At 39.2% G+C, this 26,838-nt stretch overlaps 1 protein-coding gene across 2 annotated transcripts in view; it reads right to left on the bottom strand.

Annotated features, from left to right (window-relative positions):
• The window catches only part of MEGF10 (multiple EGF-like-domains 10), a 152,109-nt gene that overhangs the window by 37,617 nt on the left and 87,654 nt on the right, over positions 1–26,838 (bottom strand). For both annotated transcript variants that reach the window (XM_012728045.1, XM_004686677.2), the window contains 7 exons: positions 21,852–22,098; positions 20,046–20,166; positions 17,540–17,676; positions 12,476–12,688; positions 5,189–5,363; positions 3,490–3,610; positions 2,569–2,732 (listed from right to left, as the gene is read on the bottom strand). In XM_012728045.1, the coding sequence (XP_012583499.1) occupies positions 2,569–2,732; positions 3,490–3,610; positions 5,189–5,363; positions 12,476–12,688; positions 17,540–17,676; positions 20,046–20,166; positions 21,852–22,098 (1,178 nt within the window). The remainder of the gene's footprint in view (positions 1–2,568; positions 2,733–3,489; positions 3,611–5,188; positions 5,364–12,475; positions 12,689–17,539; positions 17,677–20,045; positions 20,167–21,851; positions 22,099–26,838) is intronic.

Raw genomic sequence — 26,838 nt, 5'->3', positions numbered from 1 at the left:
ACCTCCGGGGCAGGCGGGGATTGAACTCATGCGGAAGTGGCTTTAGCTTCTCAGTGCTGTGCTTTAACCCGCTGCGCCACCAGGGAGGGCCCCAAACTATTATATTTTTAGAAGAAAAAAAGAGTTCTCTTTTCCATGCTCTGTACATCCACTTTATCGCCAGTGGACATACTGCACATCCACTGGTGATAAAGCACCGAGGTGGCAGCTGGCATGAAAGCTGCTCACTAGAGAGTGCCCTCTAGTGGAGGGGTGAAGAAGCCTTTTTGGTACAGACCCTGTACTGTGGCACTCGGTGAAATTAGTTTATCAGAACTCCACTGAACTTCTGATTCATGAACTTCCTTTCCAGCTCAGGATTTCAAAGCAGATCTGTGCTTTCTGAGCACACCCATTAGTGTTTTGTAGGAAGCCGGGAGCCTATTCTGGTTATCCTTTTTGAAGACACCAATCTGGGTGATGTCAAATGTCTATGCCAACAACTATGCCAAATATGGCATAACTAACCTGCTACATATGTGGACAACATGCTGAAGCATCTACTATGATGTGAATACTTCATTCTCAAAAAAAAACCATTTTTCTCTACTTCCTGTAAATGGTAATTCTGAAGTTAGATTTTTCTCACATCAATGAAAAAATAAAGGAAAGAAACCAGTTATGGCAGTTTGTATTTTCATTTGTGCATTTTTTAATATAAAAGCAGTGACATAAAGCATTAATTCAAGTCAAAATGTTTCAATGAACAAGGTTTAGTGGTTCAACTTTAAAACAATTATTAACTAATAAAGTTTTTCTGGATAAAACATTTTTGTTTTGCTCCTAAAGACTGTTTATAATATTTCAATGTTCTCTATGGCATTCTGTTCCTTAAGGGAAGGGAGTATCCTGATCTACAAAAAGAAACTTCAAATAAAAACATATATACAAATGATAGGGTCAAGTTGGTTTTCATAATTTCCTAATGGGATACATGGACATATGAGGAAAAATTAACATCTTTTGTTACTTTCTCTAATTAATATCCTCTTTTCCATGAAGAGGTCTAGATAACATGAAGTATTCTGACAGATCTCAAGAGAGGATGGGGTACATATGGACCCACCTTCCTTCCCTAGCCCCTCCCAGGCCTTTATGTATTTACAGGCACAGCCGTTTTTTTTACAGTGGAGGCAAGACTCTTCGTGGGCATGACTGTTTTTTTCTGGCGGGGAGGAATGCAAAGTTCTTTATTTACCAATCCTGATAAATTGCTCCTTGCATGCCAAACCTCCCACACTACCGAAGCACTAATGACACATACAATTATCAGAGGGAGAGGTCTGAGGACCACAATAAAACAGATAGTGGATGTTTGATGGCTTTATCATTTGTCTAGGACCTCTTCAAATTAAAAACAATTTGCTAGGTACCACTGATATTTGGCAGGGCTGCATGGGATTTACTTTGCCACAGTATGAGCCACCAAACCACCAGCTTTTATTATGGCATTTAATATATAAAACAGGACAAGATGGCGCTGGGGGCTTTGCTTTCTCCACAATTAGATTGGGAGTGAAAAGTGATCTTTAAGCCACTCTCAGAGCTTTGAAAATTTGTTCACTTGTACATGAGAGGCAGCAAAGCTAACTTAACTTTGTTCTGCAGGGCTGGAGAGTGGCCCAGAGTGGGAGTCTCTGTGTTGGGAAATGGATTTTACTTAATGAAAAGGAAACCCAGGAACTAAAAATTCTCCATGGAAAGTTGTTCTTAAAAGATCCAAGTCAGGAGTCACACTGTCATTGCCCCATCAGATGGCCTCCCTGCGGCAGAGAAGCCACACCATGGAGACAAGGCTTAATGGCTCAGGAGAAAGGGGAAAGATAAGAGGAAAGAATGATGGAAAAGAGGGAAAGAAATAGCCCAGTTGCTTCAGGAAGAAAGAGGACAGGTAGGTTGCTACAAAATGCACTTCCCATTTGCCCTCTGTCAGCCTGTGGTGGTCACAGGCTGGGATTTCTAATGCTGTTCAAGGGAGTGGAGTCAGTATGAACTAGGGGAAATGTTTGGAGATGCTTATGACCTCGGAGATATTCATGTTAAAAGATGACTGCTTCCAGACCTTCCTTCACCACTTCCATCAGCATTCTGTGACACCAGTCACACCCCCTTTCAATTTCTGCCACTTTCCACCCTCAAGCCTAGGGGATTTCTATTATAATGGAAACACAATATCTAGAGGGTTGACAGGCTTATTTATATAAGGTGTTTGACAAGTGCACCCTGTATAAAATCACCCTGCCTGCCACGAAAAAGATGGGTGGGTAAGAACAGAGAAAATAGAGGGGAGCTGTGGTGAGCAACATAGAGATGGAAGAAAAGAAGGGAGTGCTTCTCAGAAAGCTGCCTAATCAATTTCCATGTTGGTCCCTTTTTGAATCCATATCCAATCTGAGTTTAAACACCTCAGTTCTTCAAATAGTCACTCTCAGCTTCACTCAGACACTTTAAGTCAAGAAAAGTGCAAAAGTGAGCTAAGCCTCAGACACCAGCTCATCCCACAGCTTTGCAGCTGGGACACTGACATACCTGGCAAGGAAGTTCACATTTCTCCCCACGCCATCCAGGTGCACATGTGCAGGTCCCATCCAGGGTGTTGCAGGCTCCCCCGTTGAGGCACTGGCAGGTTAAGTTACAGCTGAAGCCCCAGGTGCCACTGGGACAGCTGATGGAGCAGTCCACCCCGTGCCAGCCTGCAGTGACAGGAACACCAGAGACATGAGGAAACCAGGACAACAGGGAGTTTGCCCAGCCTTTCCAAACCACGTTTTCATTTGGAGACATCCCAGAGATGCAGGCACAGAGCGCTCTGGCTCTGCCATGTAGATGAGGCCTCCATCAGAAGTGAACAAAAGCCCCAGTAGCTGTGTGTACTGTGTGATCTGTCAAGAACATCAAGAAGCACTCCCGGACTACTGTGGGGAGAGAGATGTAGGGGAGCACCTCTGGTACACACTGACATGCTCCATGGAATGCCGACTTTAATTCAGGCCAGAAAAGTGGAACATTTCTTTGGGAGGGAGAGGAAAGTTTATGTTGAAAGAGAAGCCCTGTCTTGACAGCAGGATCCTATGAACCAAAAGCAGTGAGTTTTCAGGATCTTGGCTGTGGTAGCAATGATGGACAGACATGTGAAATCAGTGGTTGGTTGTATTTCTCCTCACTACTCCAGGTCAGTCATTTTAGGGGCCTGGACACAGGTCACCTTGCCTATTCTGCCCCAAAGGGATTCATACTTCAGACCTGGCGGGAATGTCACAGACCAGAGCACTTACGTGAGCACCTTCTCATGACTTATGAAAGCATGAGTCCACCCTGGAGAAGGGGCTTGCTGAGGTCAGGCCCCCAAGTTTAGTACAGCTGGAGTCAAAACTCTGGAAAAGATTTCTCTCCTCTGACTTTAGAAGACTCGGGACAAGGGGTAGTTGGAAGACTCATTCACCCACTTACCTGCTTTGCAAGTACAGGACCCATCCACAGGAGAGCAGAGAGCATCGTTTTTACAGCCACAGAGAGAGGAACAGTTTATCCCATAGCTTCCCAGTGGACATGGGGTAGAGCAATCAATTCCCTAGACAGGCACAAATAGGAAAATGCATGCAATTTTACCAGCTGAAACAGGGCCAATGCAAATAAACAAAAATATATCTTGGAGATGCTAATTATATGCTTTTTCTAATTTTAATACATTATATATTTTGAAAGTTGCTATACTGTCACCACTATACAATTTTTTGAGATTTAAGTGTAATGCTAACTGGTCTATGTTTAGAATATAAGATTAAATGGGATCCAAAAAAGAAAAAAATCTGCTGCCTTCATTAGTTTTCTTTCCTAGCAAAACCAAAATTTGTCCTTGCTCAGATAACTAGATATGTAACAATAAACTGTAGTTGTAAAATTACTGTCAATAAATAAAGATAAATATGAACTATATATTACATTGCAATGTATTCTAGATATACTAGTATAATATGTAATATGAATAGTGGGTGAAGACATACAACTGAATACACACACTCAATCAGTAGCCTGATTCAATTTATCTGACAGGTAACGTTAAACTTAAGTTACCACTGGTGACTGGCAACATCTAGTCGTGGATGAAGGTCATCTTTAAAAACAGAAAAGACTTTTAGGACAAGGTGAATTCAAGAGCTCAACTAAAGGACGGTGGCATTGACTAGAAAGCCCTATAGAGTTCTGAGACTATAAATCCACTTGTTCCACATATGTGCTCTGGAGAAATCACCAGTGTTCTTCATGATTTAGGTTCTTCCTCTATAACATGGGAGAAAACAATTCAAGAACCACCCATTTTCCTTTAAAGCGAAGATTCCTACCTAGGAAATCCCAAAACCTGGGCAAAATCCTGCTCTATTAGTTTATAGACTTATTTGTTAGGTCTAGATTCTCAAAGAAACCAAAAACTTTTCAGTATTATTGACCACTGAACCTAAAAGTATAACGCATGCTGGCAGCATCCTCTGCCCACCTGTGATTTTACAGGTATCCTGCAGGGCAGCGGCCTCCTGCCTGCCAGTGACCTGTATCTGCCAGGACTTCTCTGTACTAATCTCCCTCAGTGGAAGCTGCTTTCCTAAGGCCGCCCCCTGCGACCACACAGGTCTCTCTCTGCAAACCTGTCCTTTCCAGGGCAGCTTTTCCTGCCCACTTGCGCCTATGCAAGTGTTCTTTCCTCTCTTGTCTCTTTCTAATAAACTTACTCTTTAAATTAAAAAAAAGTGGAACATATGCTAACTTGATATATGTCATCAAATTGCACAAGATTGAAACAAAAGTCGTTTACAATAATGCATATCCAACTTGGAAAGCAATATATTTGTTGGCTATAAAACACAGCAGAACACTTATGAGAGGAATAATTGAAACACCTCATACTTCACAACATATATTAATTAAATAACTAAATATTAGTGCCACACTTATAGTTTCATCAGCTTTCTCAGTCATCATTCTTAAGGTTTAACTTAGATGTTTTATTGCTACTTTTTCTTGCTAATGGTCTGAGTGATTTTAGCACACTCTTTGTACTCAGAAATCCAGACAGACAGACAAAAAAGGTCATATAAATCATGATATCAATAAGCTCCACAGTGCATCCCCTGTCTCCTTCCCAGCCACTTACTTTGAATCCTGGGGCACAGGTGCACTTTCCGGTCCCACTGTCACAATCAGCTCCATTCTGGCAGCTGCAGATCTGTTGGCAAGCTTCCCCGTAGAATCCGGGAGAACATGTCTCATTACAGTAGAGTCCTGACCAGCCCGGTCTGCAAGCACACTCTCCAGACATGGGGTGACAGCTGAGAGACGTGGATGAAAGAAGCAAATCACTCTTGGGTAAACATGACACCCAAGGCCCGTACAAATGTTAATTTTACCATGATCGCTGAATGTGTGATAATTCCATGCACAATAATTTAAACTTCATTCCCACGGTTGGTATCACTTAATTAATGGAATGAAACCTACAGGAATGTTGCATGTAATCAGCATCATCCTCTAACAGGATAACTATGACAACCTTGTGCTTTTGTCTGAAAGTACACTTTTTGTAAATCCAAAGCATTAACTCAATAAGCAGTCAACTAAATAAAAAGTCGAAAGAATGTCATCCAATGAACAACACAAATCAGTTAACCAGGGGATGTGTAAGGAACTCTTGGCCTCTTGTACTTGGCAGCAGGACAGCTGCCTCTACCTGAAACAGCAGCCACCTTGGCTGGTCAAGCAGCCAGCTGTCGCTCCCCAGCAAATGGACATATCAGCTGTGTGAAGATGCATGCGTCAGTGAGGCTGACACAATAGGACACCCTGTGGCACTGAAAACACATGTGTTCTGCACTAAAGGAAAATCAACAATCAAACTAGTTCTGCACACAAGTGGAAGGCTGTTGAACTTTCCCCACTCAGAGAGATAAAATCCTCCCTGAACAAAGGCCAAGAACAAAATGACTGTTGCATGTAGGCATTTGCTAAGTGACGTTTTCATAAGAGGACTATTCATAAATTTATCACTCTTGGGAACTGTTATATGTTGGGAAGGATTAAGACTGAGGATATAATTCTAGTTCTTCTGCTACCTGGGTTATATTAGCAAAAGCACATAACTTTTTTGGACCTGACAGTCTAGTCTGTACAGGGAGGCCCTCAACCCACACCCTGAAATTCCATTTCCTTTCTTTTTTTTCCTTTGTGAGAAAAAAAAATCTATGATTGGACAGTTTTTTCGTATTTTCAGAAATTTATTTAAATACACTTTGAGAACCTGGCAGTAATGGAGTGCTCACAAAAGCTAGGCACTGTCACAAGCATTGCTCAGGAAACATGGTATGAGGAAATATCCTAATAGAAGTCTACATTTAAAACAATTTCTTGCATATAGCTCTGTCTGGATTCAAAAGAGGGTATCTCGAGACTCACATGTACTTCCTTCTGCTCAGATCTACTTATTCTTAGGTGAATTACTTATGCTGAAGCAAATATCTGGCATCTCTGTGCTATCTGTGTTTTGATGTATCAAAAACAGAGCTGAGAGCCCTCCCTGGTGGCGTAGTGGGTTAGAGTACAGCACTAAGAAGCTAAAGCTACTTCAGCTTGAGTTCGGTCCCTGTCCTGGAGGTGACCCACATGGTGTGGCAGACCTCTCCTGACCCACCCACTGCTTTCCTCAGCAGTGTACTTCGTCAGCTGGCCTGTTCTGTCCCCACTCTGTTTCTGGTGAATCCTCTCATCGCCCCTGCACTTCTGGCCTGTGCCCCAGTTCTGTGTGCATAAATAAATAATCTTTAAAAAATACAAAACAAAACAGCTGAACACTTCTCTTTCTTCACTCCTCACTCACTGTCTGCTCTCAGTTGTCTCAAAAGGTACCACCATTTACCATTTATTTGGTTGCTCAAACTGGAAATCAAATGGTTATTTTTTATAATCCCTCCTCTCTCATCTCCCATATGCATTCAATCACTAGGGCTTAACCATTCACATTGTTTCTTGAATCCATCCACATCTTACATCTTCACTGGTAACATTCTAGTCTGAGCCAAAGTCTTGAATAGCCTTTAATTTTCTCCCTGCATATACGCATGCCCATCACCTAAAAAGTAGGTCATATCTCATTCTCTGTAAAACTCTTCAAAGGCTCCCAACTGCTTAATATAGTTAGTGATTATAGAATTGCCTAAACCAGGACATATTTAAGAATAAAGACAGTTACTAATAATTACATTATTAAGACAAGAGGCCTAATTTCAAGGACACCAAAAATATGAACTATGACCACCCCATATACATGGTACACAGGCTTTCATTATCTGGCTACTGTTTAATGTCCAACCTCTTTTTTCATCATTATTATCTCTTTATTATTATTCTGATTTGCACTGAATTTTTTTCAGTCTGTACAAGTATTGAGTTTTTTCAACCTAACAGCTTCTGATGGTTTTTCCACATAACTAGAATACTATTCTCCACTCTGCCTACCTCTCCATCTTATCCTTTCAGTCTCAATTTAAATAGCTCTTTCTTAGAGTTTTGTTTACATTAGGTCTATCTGCTTATTATTTTTCATAACACCCTGCTTTTCTCCCTCATCCCACTTATCATTATCTATAATCTTTCATTTATTTTTACAATCATTTAATGTCTTCATTCCCTTCTGGACTTCAAGTTTCATAAGGGCAAGAATTAAGTCTGTTTTATTACCTGTCCCTGGCACACTGTAGGCCTATAGTTAACATCAGTTGAGTAAATAGGAAATGTCACAGTTGATGTGACCAGGGATCTTGCTTTCACACATTCATCTACTCCTGCCCCATGGCCGCCTCCATAGCTCAGCAAGCAATATTAAATTACAACCTGTATATATGCAACACAAAGGCAAGATCTCCCTTAAAATTAACTTTTAAAATGTCAAAGTCATAGCTTAAAGTAGAATCACAATTAGGTAGGGAACACTTATGTGAAGTTTATGATGATATTGTAAGTGGCACTGAATGTGTGCCAACACCCTGCTAAGCAATCCACATGCATTATTTCACTTCATCCTCATAACCATTCTAAGTGTTAGGTATGAGCCCATTTTATAGGTGAGGGAACACAGTATAGAAAGAGCAAGTAATTTATTCAGAATCTCACACAGACGGTGGCAGACTCAAACTTGAATCCAGATTTATTTGTTTTTATACCAAAGCAATAAGAAGTTTGACAGCAGCATTCACGAAGGACCAAATATGAAACAGAATTACTAAAATTTGGGATGAACTCAGATAACAAGGATTAACAGGACCAACAAAAGTCTGTATTGTGTGCAAACAGAGGAAATTAAAATTGACTTCAGTAAGGTGCTACATTTGAAAAAAGGGAAGGAAATATTTCAAGTGATGAATTGGTTAAACTAGTGTACTTTAACTTACTATAAAAGAGATATATTTAGTAGAAAATATTATTTTACATTAAAAAGCAGAAGCTAAGATTTTTGACATAGGCATAAATGTTAAACAGAGTAGACAATCTGGGGATGGAGAATTGAACTAAGCAAGAGGCAGACAGAGAAATTGATATTCAAGGCCCCCCAGTGAGTATTAGTTCAGCACACTGCTTCCCAGATTGATTGACACCAAAATTACTATTCTGCAATTTGTAATTAGATGTAGGAAGCCAGAGCACTTTGGAGGTATTTGATGGGTTCTCAGGCAGGCAGCTTAATTGGTAATGAGATTTACGTGTTGATGTTAGAGCAGCAAATTCAAAGTTGAAGGGTGATATACTCCTACCTGTTCTCTTTCTAGAGAACAAACTGCTTTGTGTATGTGAAAAAAGGATTAGAGACATAGGAATATCTCTGGCTTTATACACACATAACGAGATACAAATATTGCTAGTAAGTTTTTTAGTTTAAGAGTTAAATTATTATAGTTTAATATAATATTGATTAAAATTGAATGAGTCATTGAATTTCCTTTCCTGTATTTCCTTAGCTGTTAGTAATACTTAAATGCAATGACAATTATTTTGCAAAGAAAGTAAGCATTTTACTTTCTTGAGAAAAGTTACATATAAGTAACTCTTTCATCTAAACACTGTACTGTCAGAGTATGTGCCGGTTTCCGTGAAATTAGGTGGCATTTGCAAATAGGCATATCCTACTTGCCCACAGCTGTTAAATTTCCTTATTAACAAGAGCTAATATACATATCTCATGCAGAATCTTAACTAAATCCCAAATTTCATTTTCCTGCTCAAAATAATTCGTAGCATAAAAATTTACTTACAATGGAAAATTCCAGATCACAGTGAATGCTTTAGGTTGCTATAAACCATGCTATTTTGATTTTTCAAAATGATATTATTTCTAAATATAATTAAATTCATCTAAATCTTATGAGAGATAGAAAAATAAGAATAACTACAAATTCTTTGCAACTTTTCCAATCAGGAGGCAGGGTAGGTTGAATCTGGACGTGGTTGTTTGACCTGCTTTGCTGAAAGAACATCAGTGAACATCAAATAGCCAAAGACTTAAAAAAACATTTGCATAATGGGGCTTACCCTGCCCCTTGCTGTTTTTGGAAGTCAGTCACCCTATAAAGAAGCTCAAACTAACCTACTGGACAAATATGGGTCACCACCTCCTTCATCTAGCCAAATGTTAGACGTGTGAGTGAGGAATTCCAGGATTATTCAGCCTCTGAGAACCGAACACAGGGAGACCAGTGCCAGAACTACCAAGCAGAGCTGAGCCCAAATAATCAAGTAAAAAATAATTAGTTAATAACTGTTAAAAAAAAACACACCAAATTTTGGAGTAGTTTTTTCCTTTCCTTTTTTTTTTTTTAAGATTTATTTATGTATGCATACAGGGGGTATAAGCCAGAGGTGCAGAGTCGGTGAGAGGGTTCACCAAAGACAGAGTAGGGTACAGAATATGCAGACTGACAGACTGACAACGAGGGGAGCAGTGGGCAGATCACACTTCCGGGCTGAGGATTCAACTCCCACTGAAGGGGATGCAGCTTGCTTGAGTGCTGTGCTTTAACCGGTTGTACCACCAGGGAGGGCCTGGAGTATTTTTTTTTTTTTAATGCAACAAAAGCTAGCAAATATATACTCTTGTTCAAATACAGATAGCTACATCCACAGAATTAATAGTTTGCATTGTTTTTGTTATCGCCTTAATTATAATGAAAAGGTTTTAGGATAACATGCATCACAAATGATGTAATAACAAGTTCCATTTTCTCGATTAAAAGACAAAGTGTACAAGATACACTTTCAATTAATATAAAGGTTCTATATCTTTCTGTTAAAAGGAAGCTCTTTTCCAGGAATTTTACAAAGGAGTTCAAGACATAAAAATCAGATATATGGCTCACTGCGAATTCACTAAGACAGTTATAAAATCAAGATTTATCTGGCTTTAATAAAAAATTTTAAAAGCTAATTTTAAAAACTATCATTACTTAGGGAAGTACTGAAAAGGCTAATTGTTTTTATAATCTTCTGATTATTTGATACATTTTCATGAAATGTATCGATGTTATGAAAAGTACCAGATTTTTAATTTCTTTCCATTTATGCGATTGTCACATACATGTGAATTTCATGTACCTTTTGGATAAAACACAAATATTTAAGTATATGTAACCTATCTCAAAGTTTGTGTCAATAAATAGCTGTCCAGTTTCATCTGGGACAGTTCACAGTCTACCACTAAGATGGTACCTGGTTCCAACAAAATCAATGTTTTCTCTGCTTCTCCAATTACTCTCATAGCAAAACTCTCTTGTATGGGTTTATCAATCTATTTGATTTCAACCTGTGTCTACCTACAATGAAACAGCATGCTAGCATTAAAAAGTCTGTAGCTATCACTACATGACATTTGCCATTCTGCTGTGACAAATTTTATCCAGTAGGAAAAGAAGCCAAACACATGGCTTGTCCATAATCCTGATAGAGAAATAAAAGGCAAAATCCTGCAGAGATTTTCATTTTTTACCCAAATGTTCATTTAACCTTGCAAGAGATTTTCATTTTCACTTAAAGAGTGATCATATATTCCAATGAAGAAAACTGAAAGTTGCCTAAAGTAGCTTACAAAGTTGCATGTAACATATTGAGAATGCATTTCTTTGAAATATTCTAGTAAAAAGTCTTCCAGCATACACTGTCTTCCAGTCACAATGCAAAGGTTTTTTTCTGTTGTTTGTTTTATGAGTCAACAACAGTTTAGAGACCAACTACAGACTTCTGTTTACTTTTTTTTATAACAGTTTATTTTTACATCATTTTGTACATTTTTTTTCCATCTCAATTGTAATCCCCATGGGTTTCCCATCACCAAGTCACCCCTGTGCCATCACCATATCCCGTGCATTTCCCTCCCCACACCAACCCGCCCCCCCCGTTTTTTGATCCATTCCCCACTCCACCCCCGCAAAATGTCTCTGGTATATGGTTGTTCATTATTTTTGTTATTTTCTCGCCTGGTCCATTATACTTCTGCTATGAGTGTAACCATCCAAAAATATGGAACGCTCCACGAATTTGCGTGTCATCCTTGCGCAGGGGCCATGCTAATCTTCTCTGTATAGTTCCAATTTTAGTATATGTGCTGCCGAAGCGAGCACGACTTCTGTTTACTTTTAACTTTTGTGCATTTAAGATTTAATGTGGTTACCAGTTATCTTTCAGAAGCATAAATGAACTAACAGCTGTGCTGAATGAAAATAAAAGTTATTTGACTAATATTGAACTGCTATATAATACACTACATATTTGTCAAATTCAGCTTTTCCAGCTGTTTACAAATGAGGCCCAGAATTCTAAGTGATATGTATCTGGTCCTTAGGGGAGAGAGAGGAAGAAAGGGGGTGGAAAGATATTTTCAGGGGCAGACAAAGTATAGTAGGGTGGGTGGGATCATGGTTTCCTGTTCTGAAATTCTTTGAGGAATTTCTAAGCTAAAAGACCCTTGTGAGTTCCATGTCAGAATCATCAATTCTGAAAAAGTACTTCACATATGACAGCCACATGTGAAACACTTTCACAACATTCCCCCCATACACTTCCTCTCTACACAGATGTGCTGTTAAGTAAAAGAGGTGGCAGGGAGAAGCACTGTGCAATTTATGAATCAAACTGGCCTTAACCCATTTTTCTTATTGCATCCTTGCTTTTAAGGAATCCCTCTCATAGGAAATACTCTATTGGCCTCAGCAAATTTAGTCCCTGGTAGTGGCCATTCATAAAGAATAGAATTTGGTAGCCACCCACAACCAGCTAACTTGCTCACTTGGACCATCACTCACTAGTAGGTTCCTGAGCACGCCGATCCAGAGCCAGGAAGCATCTCAACCCAAACTTTCCTTGCAGTGGTCGACAATACATCCCTCTAGGGGCAACTGAACCTCACCTGAGAGTGTTGTCCAGGTGGCAGGGGCACCGCTTGTCACATCTGATGCCATAGAGCCCGTCGGGACACAGCCGGGCCTCACAGCGCTCGCCAGCAAAGCCGGTTTCGCAGAGGCACGTGCCGCTCACGTGGTAGCACTTTCCTCCATTCACACACTGGCAGGTCTCAGCACAGCGAACTCCATACATGCCAACGGGACACTGGTCCTGGCATCTGGTAACAGGAAGCAAAAATGAAGATAGATCAGTTCCTGCTAAGTGAAAAGAAACAGTTCAGATAGCCTTCGCTGTGTATACATAGAAATGGCATTTTGGATTTTATATTTTCTTAGCAGTTGTCACACCTTGAGCTTGCTAACAGTAGGCACAGCAATTTAGTAAGTGTGAGGAAAGGGAGAAAAGAATTTGCCCAAATGTAGCCTCAGCCCATAATTAGGAAATTCAAAATTATTCATTTCCTATCCATTGCAAAGAGGAATTTTTGTAGGGAGGCTGAAACTTATTATCCTCTCAGTTTTAGTGTTGACCATTTTTAATCTCAGCAATATGTCTGCTGTTTTCAAAGCAGAATGGTAATCACTAGCCCCTTATTTAGAAAATTATGTAACTGATATAGTCCTCCTTAGAATTGGAGAAATTTGAACTATTGAAATCTAGTGTCCCTGATTCCAAACTGAGGAATTCCTGATAGGATATTTGCAGGAAGGCTTGTAAGTACTTTAAAGCAAAAGTTTTGTGAAGTGTAGTAGTGTTCTTTGTTGAGAAGAAGGTGTGCTAAATACAAGGGGGAAAATAAAATTAAAGCTCAAAAATCAACTTACTATTTAAAAGAACTGACATTATAGCTTATTCCCAGAGCAAAGATATGTTCTAGATAAGTTGGAACAGGTGGGAAGCCAGGTTGCTGGGGGGGGATCATAATTGAGAAAACTATCATCACTCCATGGAAAGCGTTCAGGCCAACCAAGTTTCGTTTTGACTAGGAAAGGTGACTGGACAGGGCTCTCTGTGGCAGGAATATTTTCCTCTGGGAAGGGAAGATAGTGCCTCATCCGGTCCAGTACTTGCCACAAATAGGGTGCCCTTTGTGAGTCTCAGCAGCCACTTCCCATGTGGCTCTCAAGTCATGCCAGGCCAGGGTCAGCGGTGTAGACAACACTGCATTTTTCAGATCAGAATAATGCAAGGAGCAAGGAAGGGCATGCCAACTAAGTCAAGGCTGCTTCAAAGCAACAGCAAAGAGGCTGAAAAGCAAACATTTTCCACAAGGTTTTGCTTATTTTTAATGACAGGGTGTGATTACCAACAATACTAGGGCTAGGCCGGATTTTATTTAAGTTGCAGAGAACCCTTTGATATTTTTTTATTAACTCTGGCTCTAGCATACATGTAACAGAGACAAGGAGAGGGCCCTCCTACATATTTAGTATCTTACACTCTAGGCACGTTTAGGAGTATTTATCAAGAGGTAAAGTCTTCAAACCAGCTGCTCAGCAAACCATTAGAAAGATTCTCAAGTAACTGAACTAATATTTAGCTTGAAATCAGGTGTGTGCTTTAAAGTTACCCATTGAGTTTACTTATTTTTAGACTCTACAGTGGTTTTAAAAGATATGCTATGTTTAATTTGTAAGCTGATTTCATAAGCCCCAATACTGGGCCCTATCGTGGCCCTGCTGAAGGCTGACAAGACAACTTTGCAAGCTGTTTAGATTGTCTTGCATGTCAGTGCCAAAGAGAAAAAGATAAATAAGGCAAAATAATACTGCTTTATTTCTCTTATGTGGATTTGAAACAGACCCAAATGCTAAGCTTTGGATTCTCTGACTTCAATTTAGTGGGTGAGCCGTATAGAGATCGAAGGACTGGGAAAGTGTCTGTCACCAAATAACAGGGAGCCGTGGTATATATTTTTGTCACATCTTGGCTGGGACTCCCCTTTCTCTGGGAAAACAAAATCCATAATAGCTGGTCCTGACCCATATTTATATTTCTAACTCATAATTAAACATAGTACTAGTTTGCAGTATAAAGGGCAAAAAGCCATTTGTCTTTTTCTTTACTAAAATAGCCATTATGTGAAGTGTGGTTAAGTCTCCCACTGTTTTTGGTCTGTGCACTTGTAAGAGAAACCCATTAATAAATTATATCTGTCTACATCTATTAAACCCAAATGGTAGGATATTTTCCTAGAAGTAGACATTTTCCATCTCACAAATAAATGCAACCATAGAGGAACGGGAACATTTTGATGGACTTAATTAAAAGCCTTTGTCAAGTAGGCTTATCTCTCTTTTTGGCCCCTTAATTGAAAAAAAAAAAAAAATCATTTCCCAGGGAGTTTTATGCCCTTAATGTAGCTTTGTCATACCAAGTAGGAGCAGCAAAACTATCTTAGAAATGAGTAAAGGAGGAAATATATTTCCTCAGGAAGATAGCAGAAAGGATGACAAAGATATAGCAGTAAATACTGGCCACAGTGGAAATTTGGAGTTTATATTTTTTCCAGATTTTGTACAATGCTCTGGAATTGGAAAATGTGGATAAACATTAAATAAAAATAAACTCATAAAACATGATGCCAATTCCCACGCCAGTGAGGGGCCCAGGCTTGTTTTAATAGCTGGTCCTGACTAGCTCGTTTTGAGAGTCAAAAAGGAAACAAGGTGCAGGTAGGGGGTGGCAGCTCCCCACCTTGGCCTTTTGAGTATGTCTTTCTCTAGAGTGATTGGAATAATTGGGTCAAAACATGACAGTGTGAAAAAAATCACATTCCTCATTAAAATTGGGATCAATGGATCACTTGCTTGCCTACCTAGCATGTAGAGGACATATAAAAGGTGCTGGGGAAATGCGAACTTTTCCACAAACCTGGGTGCAAGGAATTGTTCCTCGTTTGAAGAACATGCTGCATCCTCTGACTTTCTGTTTATAATTTTGAATCTACCACCTTTTACCCACATTCTTCTTCAGTTTCAGAATAATACAGAACACAGGCATGGACAAACAGTCTTGGGTTAATAGAGTCCATAACTGACCCATAGATTTTTCCATGTAGCTAACACTTGCAGAAGACAATTAGGTGGATGGACCATTCTAGGCCATCAAAGGCCCCAGAGAGATTCTTTGACAACCCATCAGTACTAAGAACACTCTGTTTTTCACAGAGTCCAAATTCCTGGTAACCAGAGCAGTTTCCCCCAGTTGAGGAGAGAAGAGAGAAGAGAAGGAAAGGAATAGGGCATTGGCATGGGAGTTTTAGTGGAGGGTGAAAAAGCATATGCACATATGGAAGAGCAAATATGTAGCCCCAAAGATATATGGATACGGAAAAATATTGACAAATTAATAAATAAAATGAAAGAGCAAAGAAAAGAGAAAAGAGAACATTTGTTAACCCCTTCAGAAGACTGGTGAGGATCTGTAAACTTGACTGTGTTAAGTCACATTTCCTCCCACAATGTCCTCTGAATCTTTCCAGAAACCCTAAAGCCTATTATTTGGACATCCCACTGCTGCTCTGTCTGCCTACAAGGTGCCTGTTTTGTTTTTTCTGTTTGCCCTCTGGCTGGGAAGGCTGTCCCCACATCCTGCATGCTTTCCTGGCAGCTGCCTGAGGTGGTACCTGCACCTCTGGCCTAAGCTCTCTGATCAAATTACGCTGACTTCTCAAAACAGGGCAAGTGACAAATGAAGAGCCACCCTCTAGGTTGCTTTCCCCATACCTCCCACCACAAATTATCCCATAACCACTTTTTTTTTTTCCTTTTCATAGTGACAAATGTGCTGTTGTCTGTGTGTGAGTGTGTGTGTGTGTGCATGACAACTCCAGAATCCAAATGGAGCTAGCATAATTGAAAACAGGAATCAAGTCATCAGTTCATCAGAAAAACAATAGTTAAAAGAACAATTTAAGAAGCAAGTTCCCCCTCACTGTCCCATAGCCTTTCTCATAGCCTTATTTGATATGATGGCATAACTGAACAACTTTAGTTGCTAAAAACAATGTAACTAACTGATAAGTCATAAAATTGGATCAGAATTTTAGAAAGGTAGAAGTTTAAGGAGGTTAAAGAATTCCTATTTCAGAGGTATTATCTTGAAACAATGATAGCTAATATCTTAGTTTCTCAACAGTAGCAACACTGCTAAGCACTAATGGTTCTTCAACTTGTATCAGTCACTTAACTACAGTGAGAGATATGAGAGATATTTGTGTGTTTCAGCATTGTTCTAAATGCTTTAATGTACTAATTTATTTGAGTCTTGTAAGAACCCCGGAGGAAAATGCAGTTATTATTTAAGCATTATAGGTGAGGCTATTTCTAAGTACACAGGATCCAAAACTTTTATTTTTGATAGTAAACTTTTCTTTCTCTCAAGTCTCTTTCCTCTAACATTATACCCACACCTAGAGAGCTTCATTATCTAGTCTTCCACAACATACACATTAAAGAGCAAATTAGATTAGGGTGAACAAAGAACATTTCACCATTTAATACAAAAAAAAAAAAAAAACAACCCAAAACAAACAAACAAAAAAAAACAAGCAGTGGAAGTAAGAAATACACATGCACAACCATTTGCTCTTATTTCATATAAAAATAAAGAACCTTATAAATTCCACTATCACTACCATACAATAAAAAGACTGCTATTTTAACAGAATACTAAAGGTATTTTATGACACCAACTTTATATCCAACATACTTTTAAAAGATACCTAAATATATATCCATTTAAAATTAAATCTAGCCACAAATATTTTAAATGTACTATTCTAGACATTCAAATTTTAGCATGTTATCATCCTGAGTTCTGAATGGTTGATATTATTATTTTACTCTTATTGTTATGTTTTTTTCTGTATCTTCAATTCAGTATACTTATGATTCAATTTCTGTGCACTGAGTAGGGCTAGACTCTGTCAAATGCATTTATACTTGGTAGCTGTTTCTGGAATATTATAGTCACAGATACATGGCATCCTAGGTGTCCCATGGAAAATCCCAGATTTCCTTTCATGCATTACAAATGGTCAGAGAAATACCAGACTGTCCCTTACCGTTCCCCTGTGTATCCTGGACCACAATGACATTGGCCTGTGGTGGCGTCACATGTCCCTCCATTATGGCACTGACATTCTTGAGAACAGTTCTTTCCAAAGCGACCCTCAGGGCAAGGTTGACCACACACTGTGCCCTGCATTGAAAGAGACTTGGGAAATTAGATGGGCCTCCAGCCAGGAAAGGGCTGAAGGACAGGGAAAAAAAAAAAAAAGAGGAAACAGAAAAGGAGGGAAGAGGGATAGGAGAGAAGGGCTGCAAGAAAATTAGATAAAGGGAATTTTAAAACATATAAGCTCTGTTTACCATCTTTAAAACCTTAGAAATTTTAAATTGATTTACTTATTTGATAAGCCCAAAACTCAAAAGACACATTCAAAGATGGCAGCATAATAATCTTGAGAAATATCCATGCTAAAAAACTAAAAGCTTAAGATAAAATTGCATCCAATTATTATGGTAACCTAAGGAATTTATAATTTCTCCTAAGTATTCTTCCTTGTGTCTTACATGTACAATAAGTCAACAAAACTTATTGAGCATCCGCTACATAAACAGCAACATCTGGTGCAAATGGAATATCCAAATGCTTTACCATATGTTCTTTAGAAAAAAACACATTATCATTGGCTTTGCTTCTTATCTTCATCAAGATTGAAATTTTGTGTACCTGAATTAACACCGTTACCTAAGAAATACTTCCACAGGAATGAACCTAGACAGTTTATTTCAGAAGAAAAACAGTGTTATTTTCAGCAGAGTCAACAAGTATTGTTGAGCCAAGATAAATAAATAGGAAAGCTTATTTCCTGGGAAGAAAAATCAAGAAAGTAACTTTGAAGTCTCTCTTCGCCCTAGGGGCTGTACATCTTGTCAGGCAACATTATTATATTTATTCCAAGTCTATGTGGGTACGAGTAAGACACTATACCAATAAGTCAATGAAACACTCTACTATTTTCTACTTCACTTGACTCCATTAACTCAGGCTAGTAGCTTCTGCACTACTTATTCGAGTTATTGTTAGGCAAATAATATAACAAATAACAGGGATTTCTTAACATCTTTTTCAGTTGGATTTTTGTCCTCATTCTTGCTAAAAGAAAAAAAAAATGCAGACTGTGGGCACTCTGAAATTGGAGGCCAGTGAACACCAGATGGTTTTGTAAATGTTTATTCTGGATAGCATAAGAAAATACATTTCCTCTAACTCCTGGCTACCCGCAAAAGGCAGTTGGTGTGCTAATTAAGTCTCCTCTGGTGGCTTCTAGTGATCTACAAACAGGGGAAGTTCTTCCACAAACTCTTGGAACTGAAAAGGCCTTTGAGAGATGATATAAATCAACACAGAATGGAGCATCATCTATGTGCCAGGCATAGTGCTAAGTTATAAGAATCAAAGGTAAGGTCATACCCTCTTATCAGCTCACAGTGTGGAGAGGGAGGAGTGGGGCAGATGTAAAAACAGTTCTAATTCCTTGTTCTAAAATAACTCCTAGACCACCTGACTTCTTAGAATCCAGTTTAAACATAATCCAGAGAGAGAGTGCCTTTGTAATTTATTGGTCATTTAGACTGGGCTCTCTAACAGGATAGCTGCAAATATCTGGCACAGTTGAGGTAAGATCAAGATGTGGGGGTAATCAGGGATGGAAGTTAAAGGTATGGGTCTGTAGGGGATTACCAGAGATGATTAATAGGGAGAAAAGAGAAGCACAAGACTGAAACCTAGGATTGCTGTGATAAAGTGGGAGGAAGGAGAGAGAGAGGCAGAAAGCTAAGAGACTTAGGAAGAAAGGTGGATGAGCAACAGTGTCAAAAGTTTTGGAGTGGTGAAGCAGAACGGAAACAGAGAGATCATTGCTGGATTTGGCAATAAAGAAGTCACTTCTAGCCCCATTAGAGCAACTTCAATACAACTCAGAGGTGGAATGGGATCATGTTCCAAATCTTTCTTTAATTTCTATTGATAGAGACACTAATCATTCATTCTTCAGTCCCAGACTTACATAAAAACCAATCTCAAAAGATGAAAACATTGTTCTTAATTTCAGAGAAGTCTAGTTAGTAAACTAATCTATCTCAATATTGTTTATGCCACACATTCAAAGGCTGTGGATACTACATTGTAAAGTCCATCAAGGTCAAAGTTTGGGAAGAGTGGTAAGTTAGAGCTTCCTCTAGAATTACCATATTAAAAGCTTTGAGAAGTTTTTGCAATGTGTGGTAACCCTGTTTTGCTTCAATCTATCTCTAGATTTATATGATCAAGTCACTTTTTCACATAACATGTATCCTTAACACTCTTCAAGGTCAGCATTTGACTGCCTTCTGTTTTGTTCCTAGGCTGAAGAAGTTCAAGTGCAAAGCACTTCGGTAATTCCAGCTTGGGGCCTATAACCATCAACATAATTTCTAGTGTATGCTAGTCTTCCATACACATTTTCACTTGAGCCTCCTAGAAGAGGAAGACTGAGTGACTTTGGGGGCACAATGGGAGCTTACCAGCCAGCCGGAAGGACAGGAACATTCTCCTGTAACATGATGACATACTCCTCCATTCTGGCAGGGACATCTCTGCTCACACTGTGGACCATGTTTGCCAGGGGGACAAAGATCCTCACAGCTAAGGGATTAATTTGACAAAGGACACTGTTATTTACCCAACCATATAAATCTCTGGTTAACAGACACAATAGCACCCAGAGCCCTACAACAGACAATGTTTCTCTGTTCAATATTGTTGATTTCATCAATATTATGAACATTAACCAAATTGTGTGGAATGGCCTCTGAGGGTCACCTAGGTCTTCCCTTTGTTTGGGGGTATCTTTTTTATTTTTTAAAGATTTATTTATGCATATAGAACCGGGATACAGACCAGAGGTTTAGGGGCACTGAGAGGATTCACCAGAGACAGACTGGGGAGCAGAACAGGCAAACTGATGAAGTACACTGCTGAGGGGAGCAGCGGGCAGGTCAGAGGAGGTCTGCCACACCATATGGGTCACTTCCCTGGCTGGGGATCAAACTTGTGCTGAAGCAGCTGTGGCTAGTCATAGTGCTGCACTTTAACCAGTTGCACCACCAGTTGCCCTTGGGGGCATTTTATAATGAAACAGCTTTAGTTTGAGGAGAAACTGTCTAATCTGAGAGCACCGAAACATCCTATGCAATTTTAATAAAGTCCATGTGTTGTATTTTACATCTACTTCAATTTGTGCATTTGTTCTAGCTTTAAAAGAGGCTGAACATTTGTACATTACCTGTCTGTGCACATATACTACATAATCAATTTTCAGTATTCTCTTGACTGAATAGTCTGTACTCTTTTATTTGCTGGCTCCCCTTGTGGGAGGAGACTTCCCTAAATTCTTAATTATCTTTTCTGCTCTTCTGTGAAATCTCTCCAAGTTTCCAAAAACCCATTCAATGGTGGCCTTGATACAACCCATAAAAGCAATATTAACAAGTAAATAGTTTAAGATGAGCATTCTTTTGAAAAATCAGGGCTTTCTAGGCTAATGAGTTTTTTCTTTAGCTGTACTTTATAGCAGTTAATACTGTCGGCAGGAAGTATTTACCTAATCAACTACATTTTTTCAAGTTTTAGTTCTGTGATTTACAAGTGTAATTTCCTCAGTAAAGGAAAAAGATTTTTCTATCTCTTGCTTTTTTTTATTTTGACAAATTCCACCTCTTATTCTGCTTGCAAACAAACAAATGGAAGAATACCCTGAACAAAAGATAAAGCACTGAAACTGTTTTAAATTCCATAGCTGTTTCAGTTTTTCAGAAAAAAAGTAAACTGTGCACATATCTACACAGATGTGACATATCTACTTTTGTACCCACAAAGCAGCAAACATATCTGTAAGCAATGAATGACCCAGTTAGCCTTTTATCATGGATCATCTTCCCCCTTTTCTCCAGGGCACTCAGGTATGAGCATTACCCAATGAACTGGTTGCTACACAGAGCAGAACAACATGGACCATCAACAACCAGCGCAGTAAAATAAATGCAGTTTTGGAACAATCAAAGGGAAACCTCAAATCTATGCTTAAAGCCCCACACATTGCTGTTGAGTACAACATGGTGACCCTCTCTGTCCTTTCCCTGCTGAAAGGAAAGCATGGAAGGTGGTCTTTAGACTTCATGAGCGGTGATGCTCAGGGTTCACGATGGGGTACCAGTGGTCACCACTGCTGATTGCTGTCCCACCCCATCAGTAACTCTTCAGGCAGCGATGGGAACAGACACAGGCAGCATGAAAGGGCGGTGCGGGATGTACTGCCGCAGGTTACTTACAAGGCTCCGGTGTATCCTGGTGGGCAGCGGCACTCCCCCGTGACATGGTCACAGGTGGCTCCATTCTGGCATTGGCATCTCTGATGACAGTCATTACCGTAGGTGCCCTGCTCACAGCGGTCCTCACAGCGCCAACCCCGGAAGCCTGCAGCACAGTGGCAAGCCCCCGTGATGGGGTTGCAAAGAGCCTTGTTTTTGCACTGGCATCGGCTGCTGCAGTGGGGCCCCCAGTGATCACCATCACAGGCTGAGGTTGGGAAAGAAAGAGGGGAGGCATCAGCATGTGAGTGAGGGTAAGGCCACTCTCTTCAGAGCCACGTGTTCTCTCTCCTTGATGACACCCTTCATCGCCAACCCTTAGAAAGGCATTGGGGCTCCAGCAACAACTTGTCACAGTGCATTACAAACTGATGTTCCATGCTAATGGGTCATTCTTAATACTCCATTGCTTAAGCATTACTCCATTAAAAAAAAAAGATTTATTTATTCATGCATACAGAACTGGCGGGCAGGCCAGAGGTGCAGGGGCGCTGAGAGGATTCACCAGAGACAGTGAAGAGCAGAGTAGGCAGTTCAAGGAAGTACACTGCTGAAGGAGCAGTGGGTGGGTCAGAAGTCTGCCTCCCTACAGACGTGGGTCACCTGTGGGACTGGGGATTAAAATGGCACTGAGCAGATGCGGCTTGCCTGCTGTGCTGCATTGTAACCTGTTGTGCCACCAGGGAGGGCCTTTTACTCCATTTTTCAATTCCATGACTTAACCTGTTCCGGGCAACTCAGTTTCAATAGATAAGAGTATCCGGCTAGGGGATGGTATGAACTGTTGTAGGGGAAGAGACGGCTACTCGGAGTATTTGGTTATGTCATAGAGGGGTTTTTATGCACACGGAGGAGTTTAGATTTCATGTAGACAAAGGATTAGTAGTAAAGGGCTTTTAACAATTAAAACAATGTAGATTTGTGTCTTGATAAGGTTAGCTGACTACAGTGTAAGGAGACAGAAGAGAATGAAGCCACAAAGAGCAGGAATAGATCAGAAATTCAGTAACACAGGCAGAGATCATAAAGACACAGAGTAGAAATACACAGCAGATCTACCGACCACTGAACTGACCCTGTTATAAGTCTGGGTAGTGCACTCTAGCTCAGAAATTGATAATTTGCTCTCAAGATTTCACTTAAAATACCTGTAAATGGGAGGAAATCAGAAAAAAATGGAAAAATTGACAAACATGTTTAAATTCATGGGCTTTAAGAAGTAAGACAAATATAAGGCTGAAAATGAACAGCAAATGAAAAGATAAAGCACATGAAACCTGGTAAGACAAATACAGATAACAACATTTTAAAAGAATTGAAAGTGCAGTTCCGAAAAAAAAAAGGACAGAATCTGCAATTCAAATCAATGAGGAGGAAAAGGAGAGCAGTAAAGGAAAAAAAAAACCCTCAAAATATTCTAAAAATTATAAAGGGTGACAATAAGCAAAAGCTCTTCTCAAGATGTATTGCCTACCCAAACATGCATTTATTTATTAATTGGATGCTATAAAATCACTGGGGAAGGTGCACCCTGCCTAGAGCTTTGTAGGATAAATTGCTTTTATGGTAAAGTTCCATTTCATAAAAATTTTCTAAACTAAACTATTAAAATAAGTACATAGCAAACACCTTATTAGAAGTGCAGGATTCATCCTCCAGTATTAGAAGTTACCTTTTATTTGATAATATCAAAAGGTTTATATGAATAATTCTGTTTTTAATCTCTATGGCTTTGGTCTCATTAGTACTTTAATAAACATACTTAACACAATTAAAAACAATAAGAGAGAATTGCTGAACCTAAAGTAGATCTACAAAGCAATTACCTAAGAACTCACAATCTTCTTTCACAAAATAAGATTTGGTGATATTTCCAAGAGGAGACTGAAGCCTATTTGCTATTCATATGAGTTGTTTCTTTTATTGCCAAATTTTTTCAATTACAACTCTTTCCATCTAGGATCTATCCTTTTTTTTTTTTTTTAAGATTTATGTATATATGCATACAAGAACTGTGGAACAGGCCAGAAGTGTGGGGTGTGGTAATAAGAGGATTCATTAGAGACAAAATGGGAGCAGAACAGATGGAGTGATGAAATATACTGCTGAGAGGAGCAGTGGGCAGGTCAGGAGAGGTCTGCCATGCCATGTGGTCACCTCCCTGGCCAGGAATTGAACTTGTGCTGCAGTGGCTGTGGATAGCTTCATAGTGCTGCATTTTAACCCTTGTGCCACCAGGGAAACTCTAGGATCTATTCTTTAAAAACAAATGACAATGTATGTGTCTTTAAATCCCCTCAGCTGTCTATTCCAGGTAGAGATGACTCTGTATTGCATTGAGGACCCACCAAAGTAAATCATGCAAGTCCTTGTAACTTCTTCCCTAGTTTATCAACCTACATAGCCAAATCCATTATTTTATAATTTGATCTTTTCCCCTCCTTCTTCTTGCAGTACAGTCAATCCAATTAATCACTGTTCTCTAATTACAGATTATTTTATTCCTGAACTGGAGATACAGGCTTGATTCTGTTCTTTGCAAGACTGAATATTTTTACTAATTTTTGAAAACTTTATTCTGTTTTGCTCATCTTTTTTTCTGAAACTTCTCCAAAGTTTCCATATCCCTCTTAATTTCTGGGAACTCAGGTATTAGATTAAATCGAGTTTTTTTTCTCTATGTGTAATGAAGGATTTAATTGATTCACACAGAAGCTATTTCTGTTAATAAAGTTATCTTGATAAAGACATCAACATTGTTTCAAATCTTTTTTCTTTTTTATTTTTAATTCATGATGGTTGAAATTCTTTTTCTCCACATCTCCACTGTGGACCCCAACATATCTGCTCTTCAGACTGTGTTTATAGCATCAGGAGAGTGGCATAAGGTACAAAGTAGAAAGGACTGGCTCTCCCCAATCATAACCCATTTCCACCCTCATCTACAACTTCTCTCCCAGCACAAAAGTTAGTAGAGAACAGTTCTATTTTCTTGGTATCAGGCAAATAAAACCAACCAATCTCCCCATACCCTCCTAAGAGGGTCATGAGACTTCTTCTTATAACATAAAAAAATTTATAGCAGAAATCAATAATTACTAGCATCAAAGGCAGGGCTCTAGGCTGTTAAAGATATATTGTCATGTGGACTTGGTTAATTTCCCGGCTAAGCATTGTGGCATGCTTTGAAGTGACAGCTTCCCTCTTTGGGGCTGTATTTTCCTAAAAGACCACTGACACAGAGGTCTCACAATGTGAGTACTTAATACCCAACTGGACTATGCTGAGGGAAAATCCACAAACAGAAGCTCACAGATAGTCAGGAAGTAGAACAAGCAGGACACAGAAACGGGGCTTGAATTTAGATATCATAGTGACTTTCTTTCTTCTTATGTCATATTTAACTCCCTCAACACATTCATATTAGATGAGTATCAGTGAGTTGCACACTTACTTGCATGAAAGCCAACTTTCTCCCCTGGTTACTACAAATGCAAGGGTATGTTGACTAGATAAGAGATAAACTTCATTCCTTATGTTTAGTGTCAAATTGGCCAGTCATCTTAACCACCAGTTCTGGGGTTGAAGATAGTCTAAACTCAAATCATCTGATGATTTTACTTAATGCCTCACTCAAATCTAAGGGGCAAGTGTTTCACCCCCTTCTGTAAAAGTATCCAGGTTAGTTATTCCTACTGACAATTTCTTCTAAAATATAGTTAATAGAAATAGTTAGAGCACAGAATTTGGTTCCAGGCTAAATTGAAAAGAACACAAATGTTAGTGAGGGAGTGAAGACTCATTTTCAGTCTCTGGTTTCAGGTCTTACTGTGCTAGAGATTGGTCATCAGACACAAAGTACCCAGATTCATGCAAATGCTTCAGGAAACAAGACTAAAGAGAGTATCAGAATGGAACGGGCTGCTTTCTCTAATAAGCCCTCATAACAAGTTGGAACTAAATGGAATTTCAACCTACTGTGTATATTATTGGAAGTATACAACCCATATTATGATCTTCTCATGACAAAGGACTCATCCTGGAACCTTTGTAGCAATAACTGCCAATGACTTCAGTAACCATAACCTACATTTAACTGGGTAGTTAAATTCATTCACTTCCTATCTCTCAGTACTGGCAGTGTTCCATCGTGCTAGGCCAAGAGTTCAATGGGATGCATGCTCTAGAAGCTTACAGTTTAAATGCAGAGGCATCCAGTTATTAGACAATAAAATATCCTACTAAGGTAAGGAAATGTGCTAGATACAATGAAAACATGGGGATGATCTTTAATCAGGAAAGACTTCTCTGCTTAAATGATGTCTGAATTGAGACTTAAAGGAAGAGTGTGCCATATAAAGGTAAAGGGCAGACAATTTGGACAAAGAAAGTGTGTTTGCCCTGCTTCATATCTCTCAAAAAATTGAATTTCATAGATTTAAGACACACTGATGCCTTGACAATAGATAGCATCATATAACTGGGTAACAGCAGTCATCTGGCTGAAAATGAAGGCAACCAGCATACTGATGTTAGGATGATCCAACTGAAAAAAATGTGCACCCTACTTATGGCATATCCATCAACACTTTCTAAGCATTTGATACAGATAACCCCTCACAGCAGCCCAACAAGGTAGGAATCATGGTTATCTATATTTTATAAAGAAACTGAGAACCAAAATAAAAAATAAACCAAAAAATCAAAACTGAGAGCCAGGTGACTTGTTCAAAAATTACAAAAAAGAAAGTGGTGAAACAAAGACCACTTACCTCCAGTCTCGGTTTCATACCACTCTATGTTACTCTCTCCAAATAGAATAAAAAATTGCAAACAACATAATTTTCTAGTAATTAAAAATTAAGTATAGGAATTAAGTATAGGGCCCTTCCTAGTGGCACAATGGATTAAAGCACAGCATGATGAAGCTATCTGAAGCCACTGCAGC

This window comes from Condylura cristata, unplaced genomic scaffold (genome assembly GCF_000260355.1).
Source record: "Condylura cristata isolate star-nosed mole 26May11 unplaced genomic scaffold, ConCri1.0 scaffold00021, whole genome shotgun sequence".
Lineage (NCBI taxonomy): Eukaryota > Metazoa > Chordata > Mammalia > Eulipotyphla > Talpidae > Condylura > Condylura cristata.
This window is presented reverse-complemented; position numbering and strand designations above follow the sequence as displayed.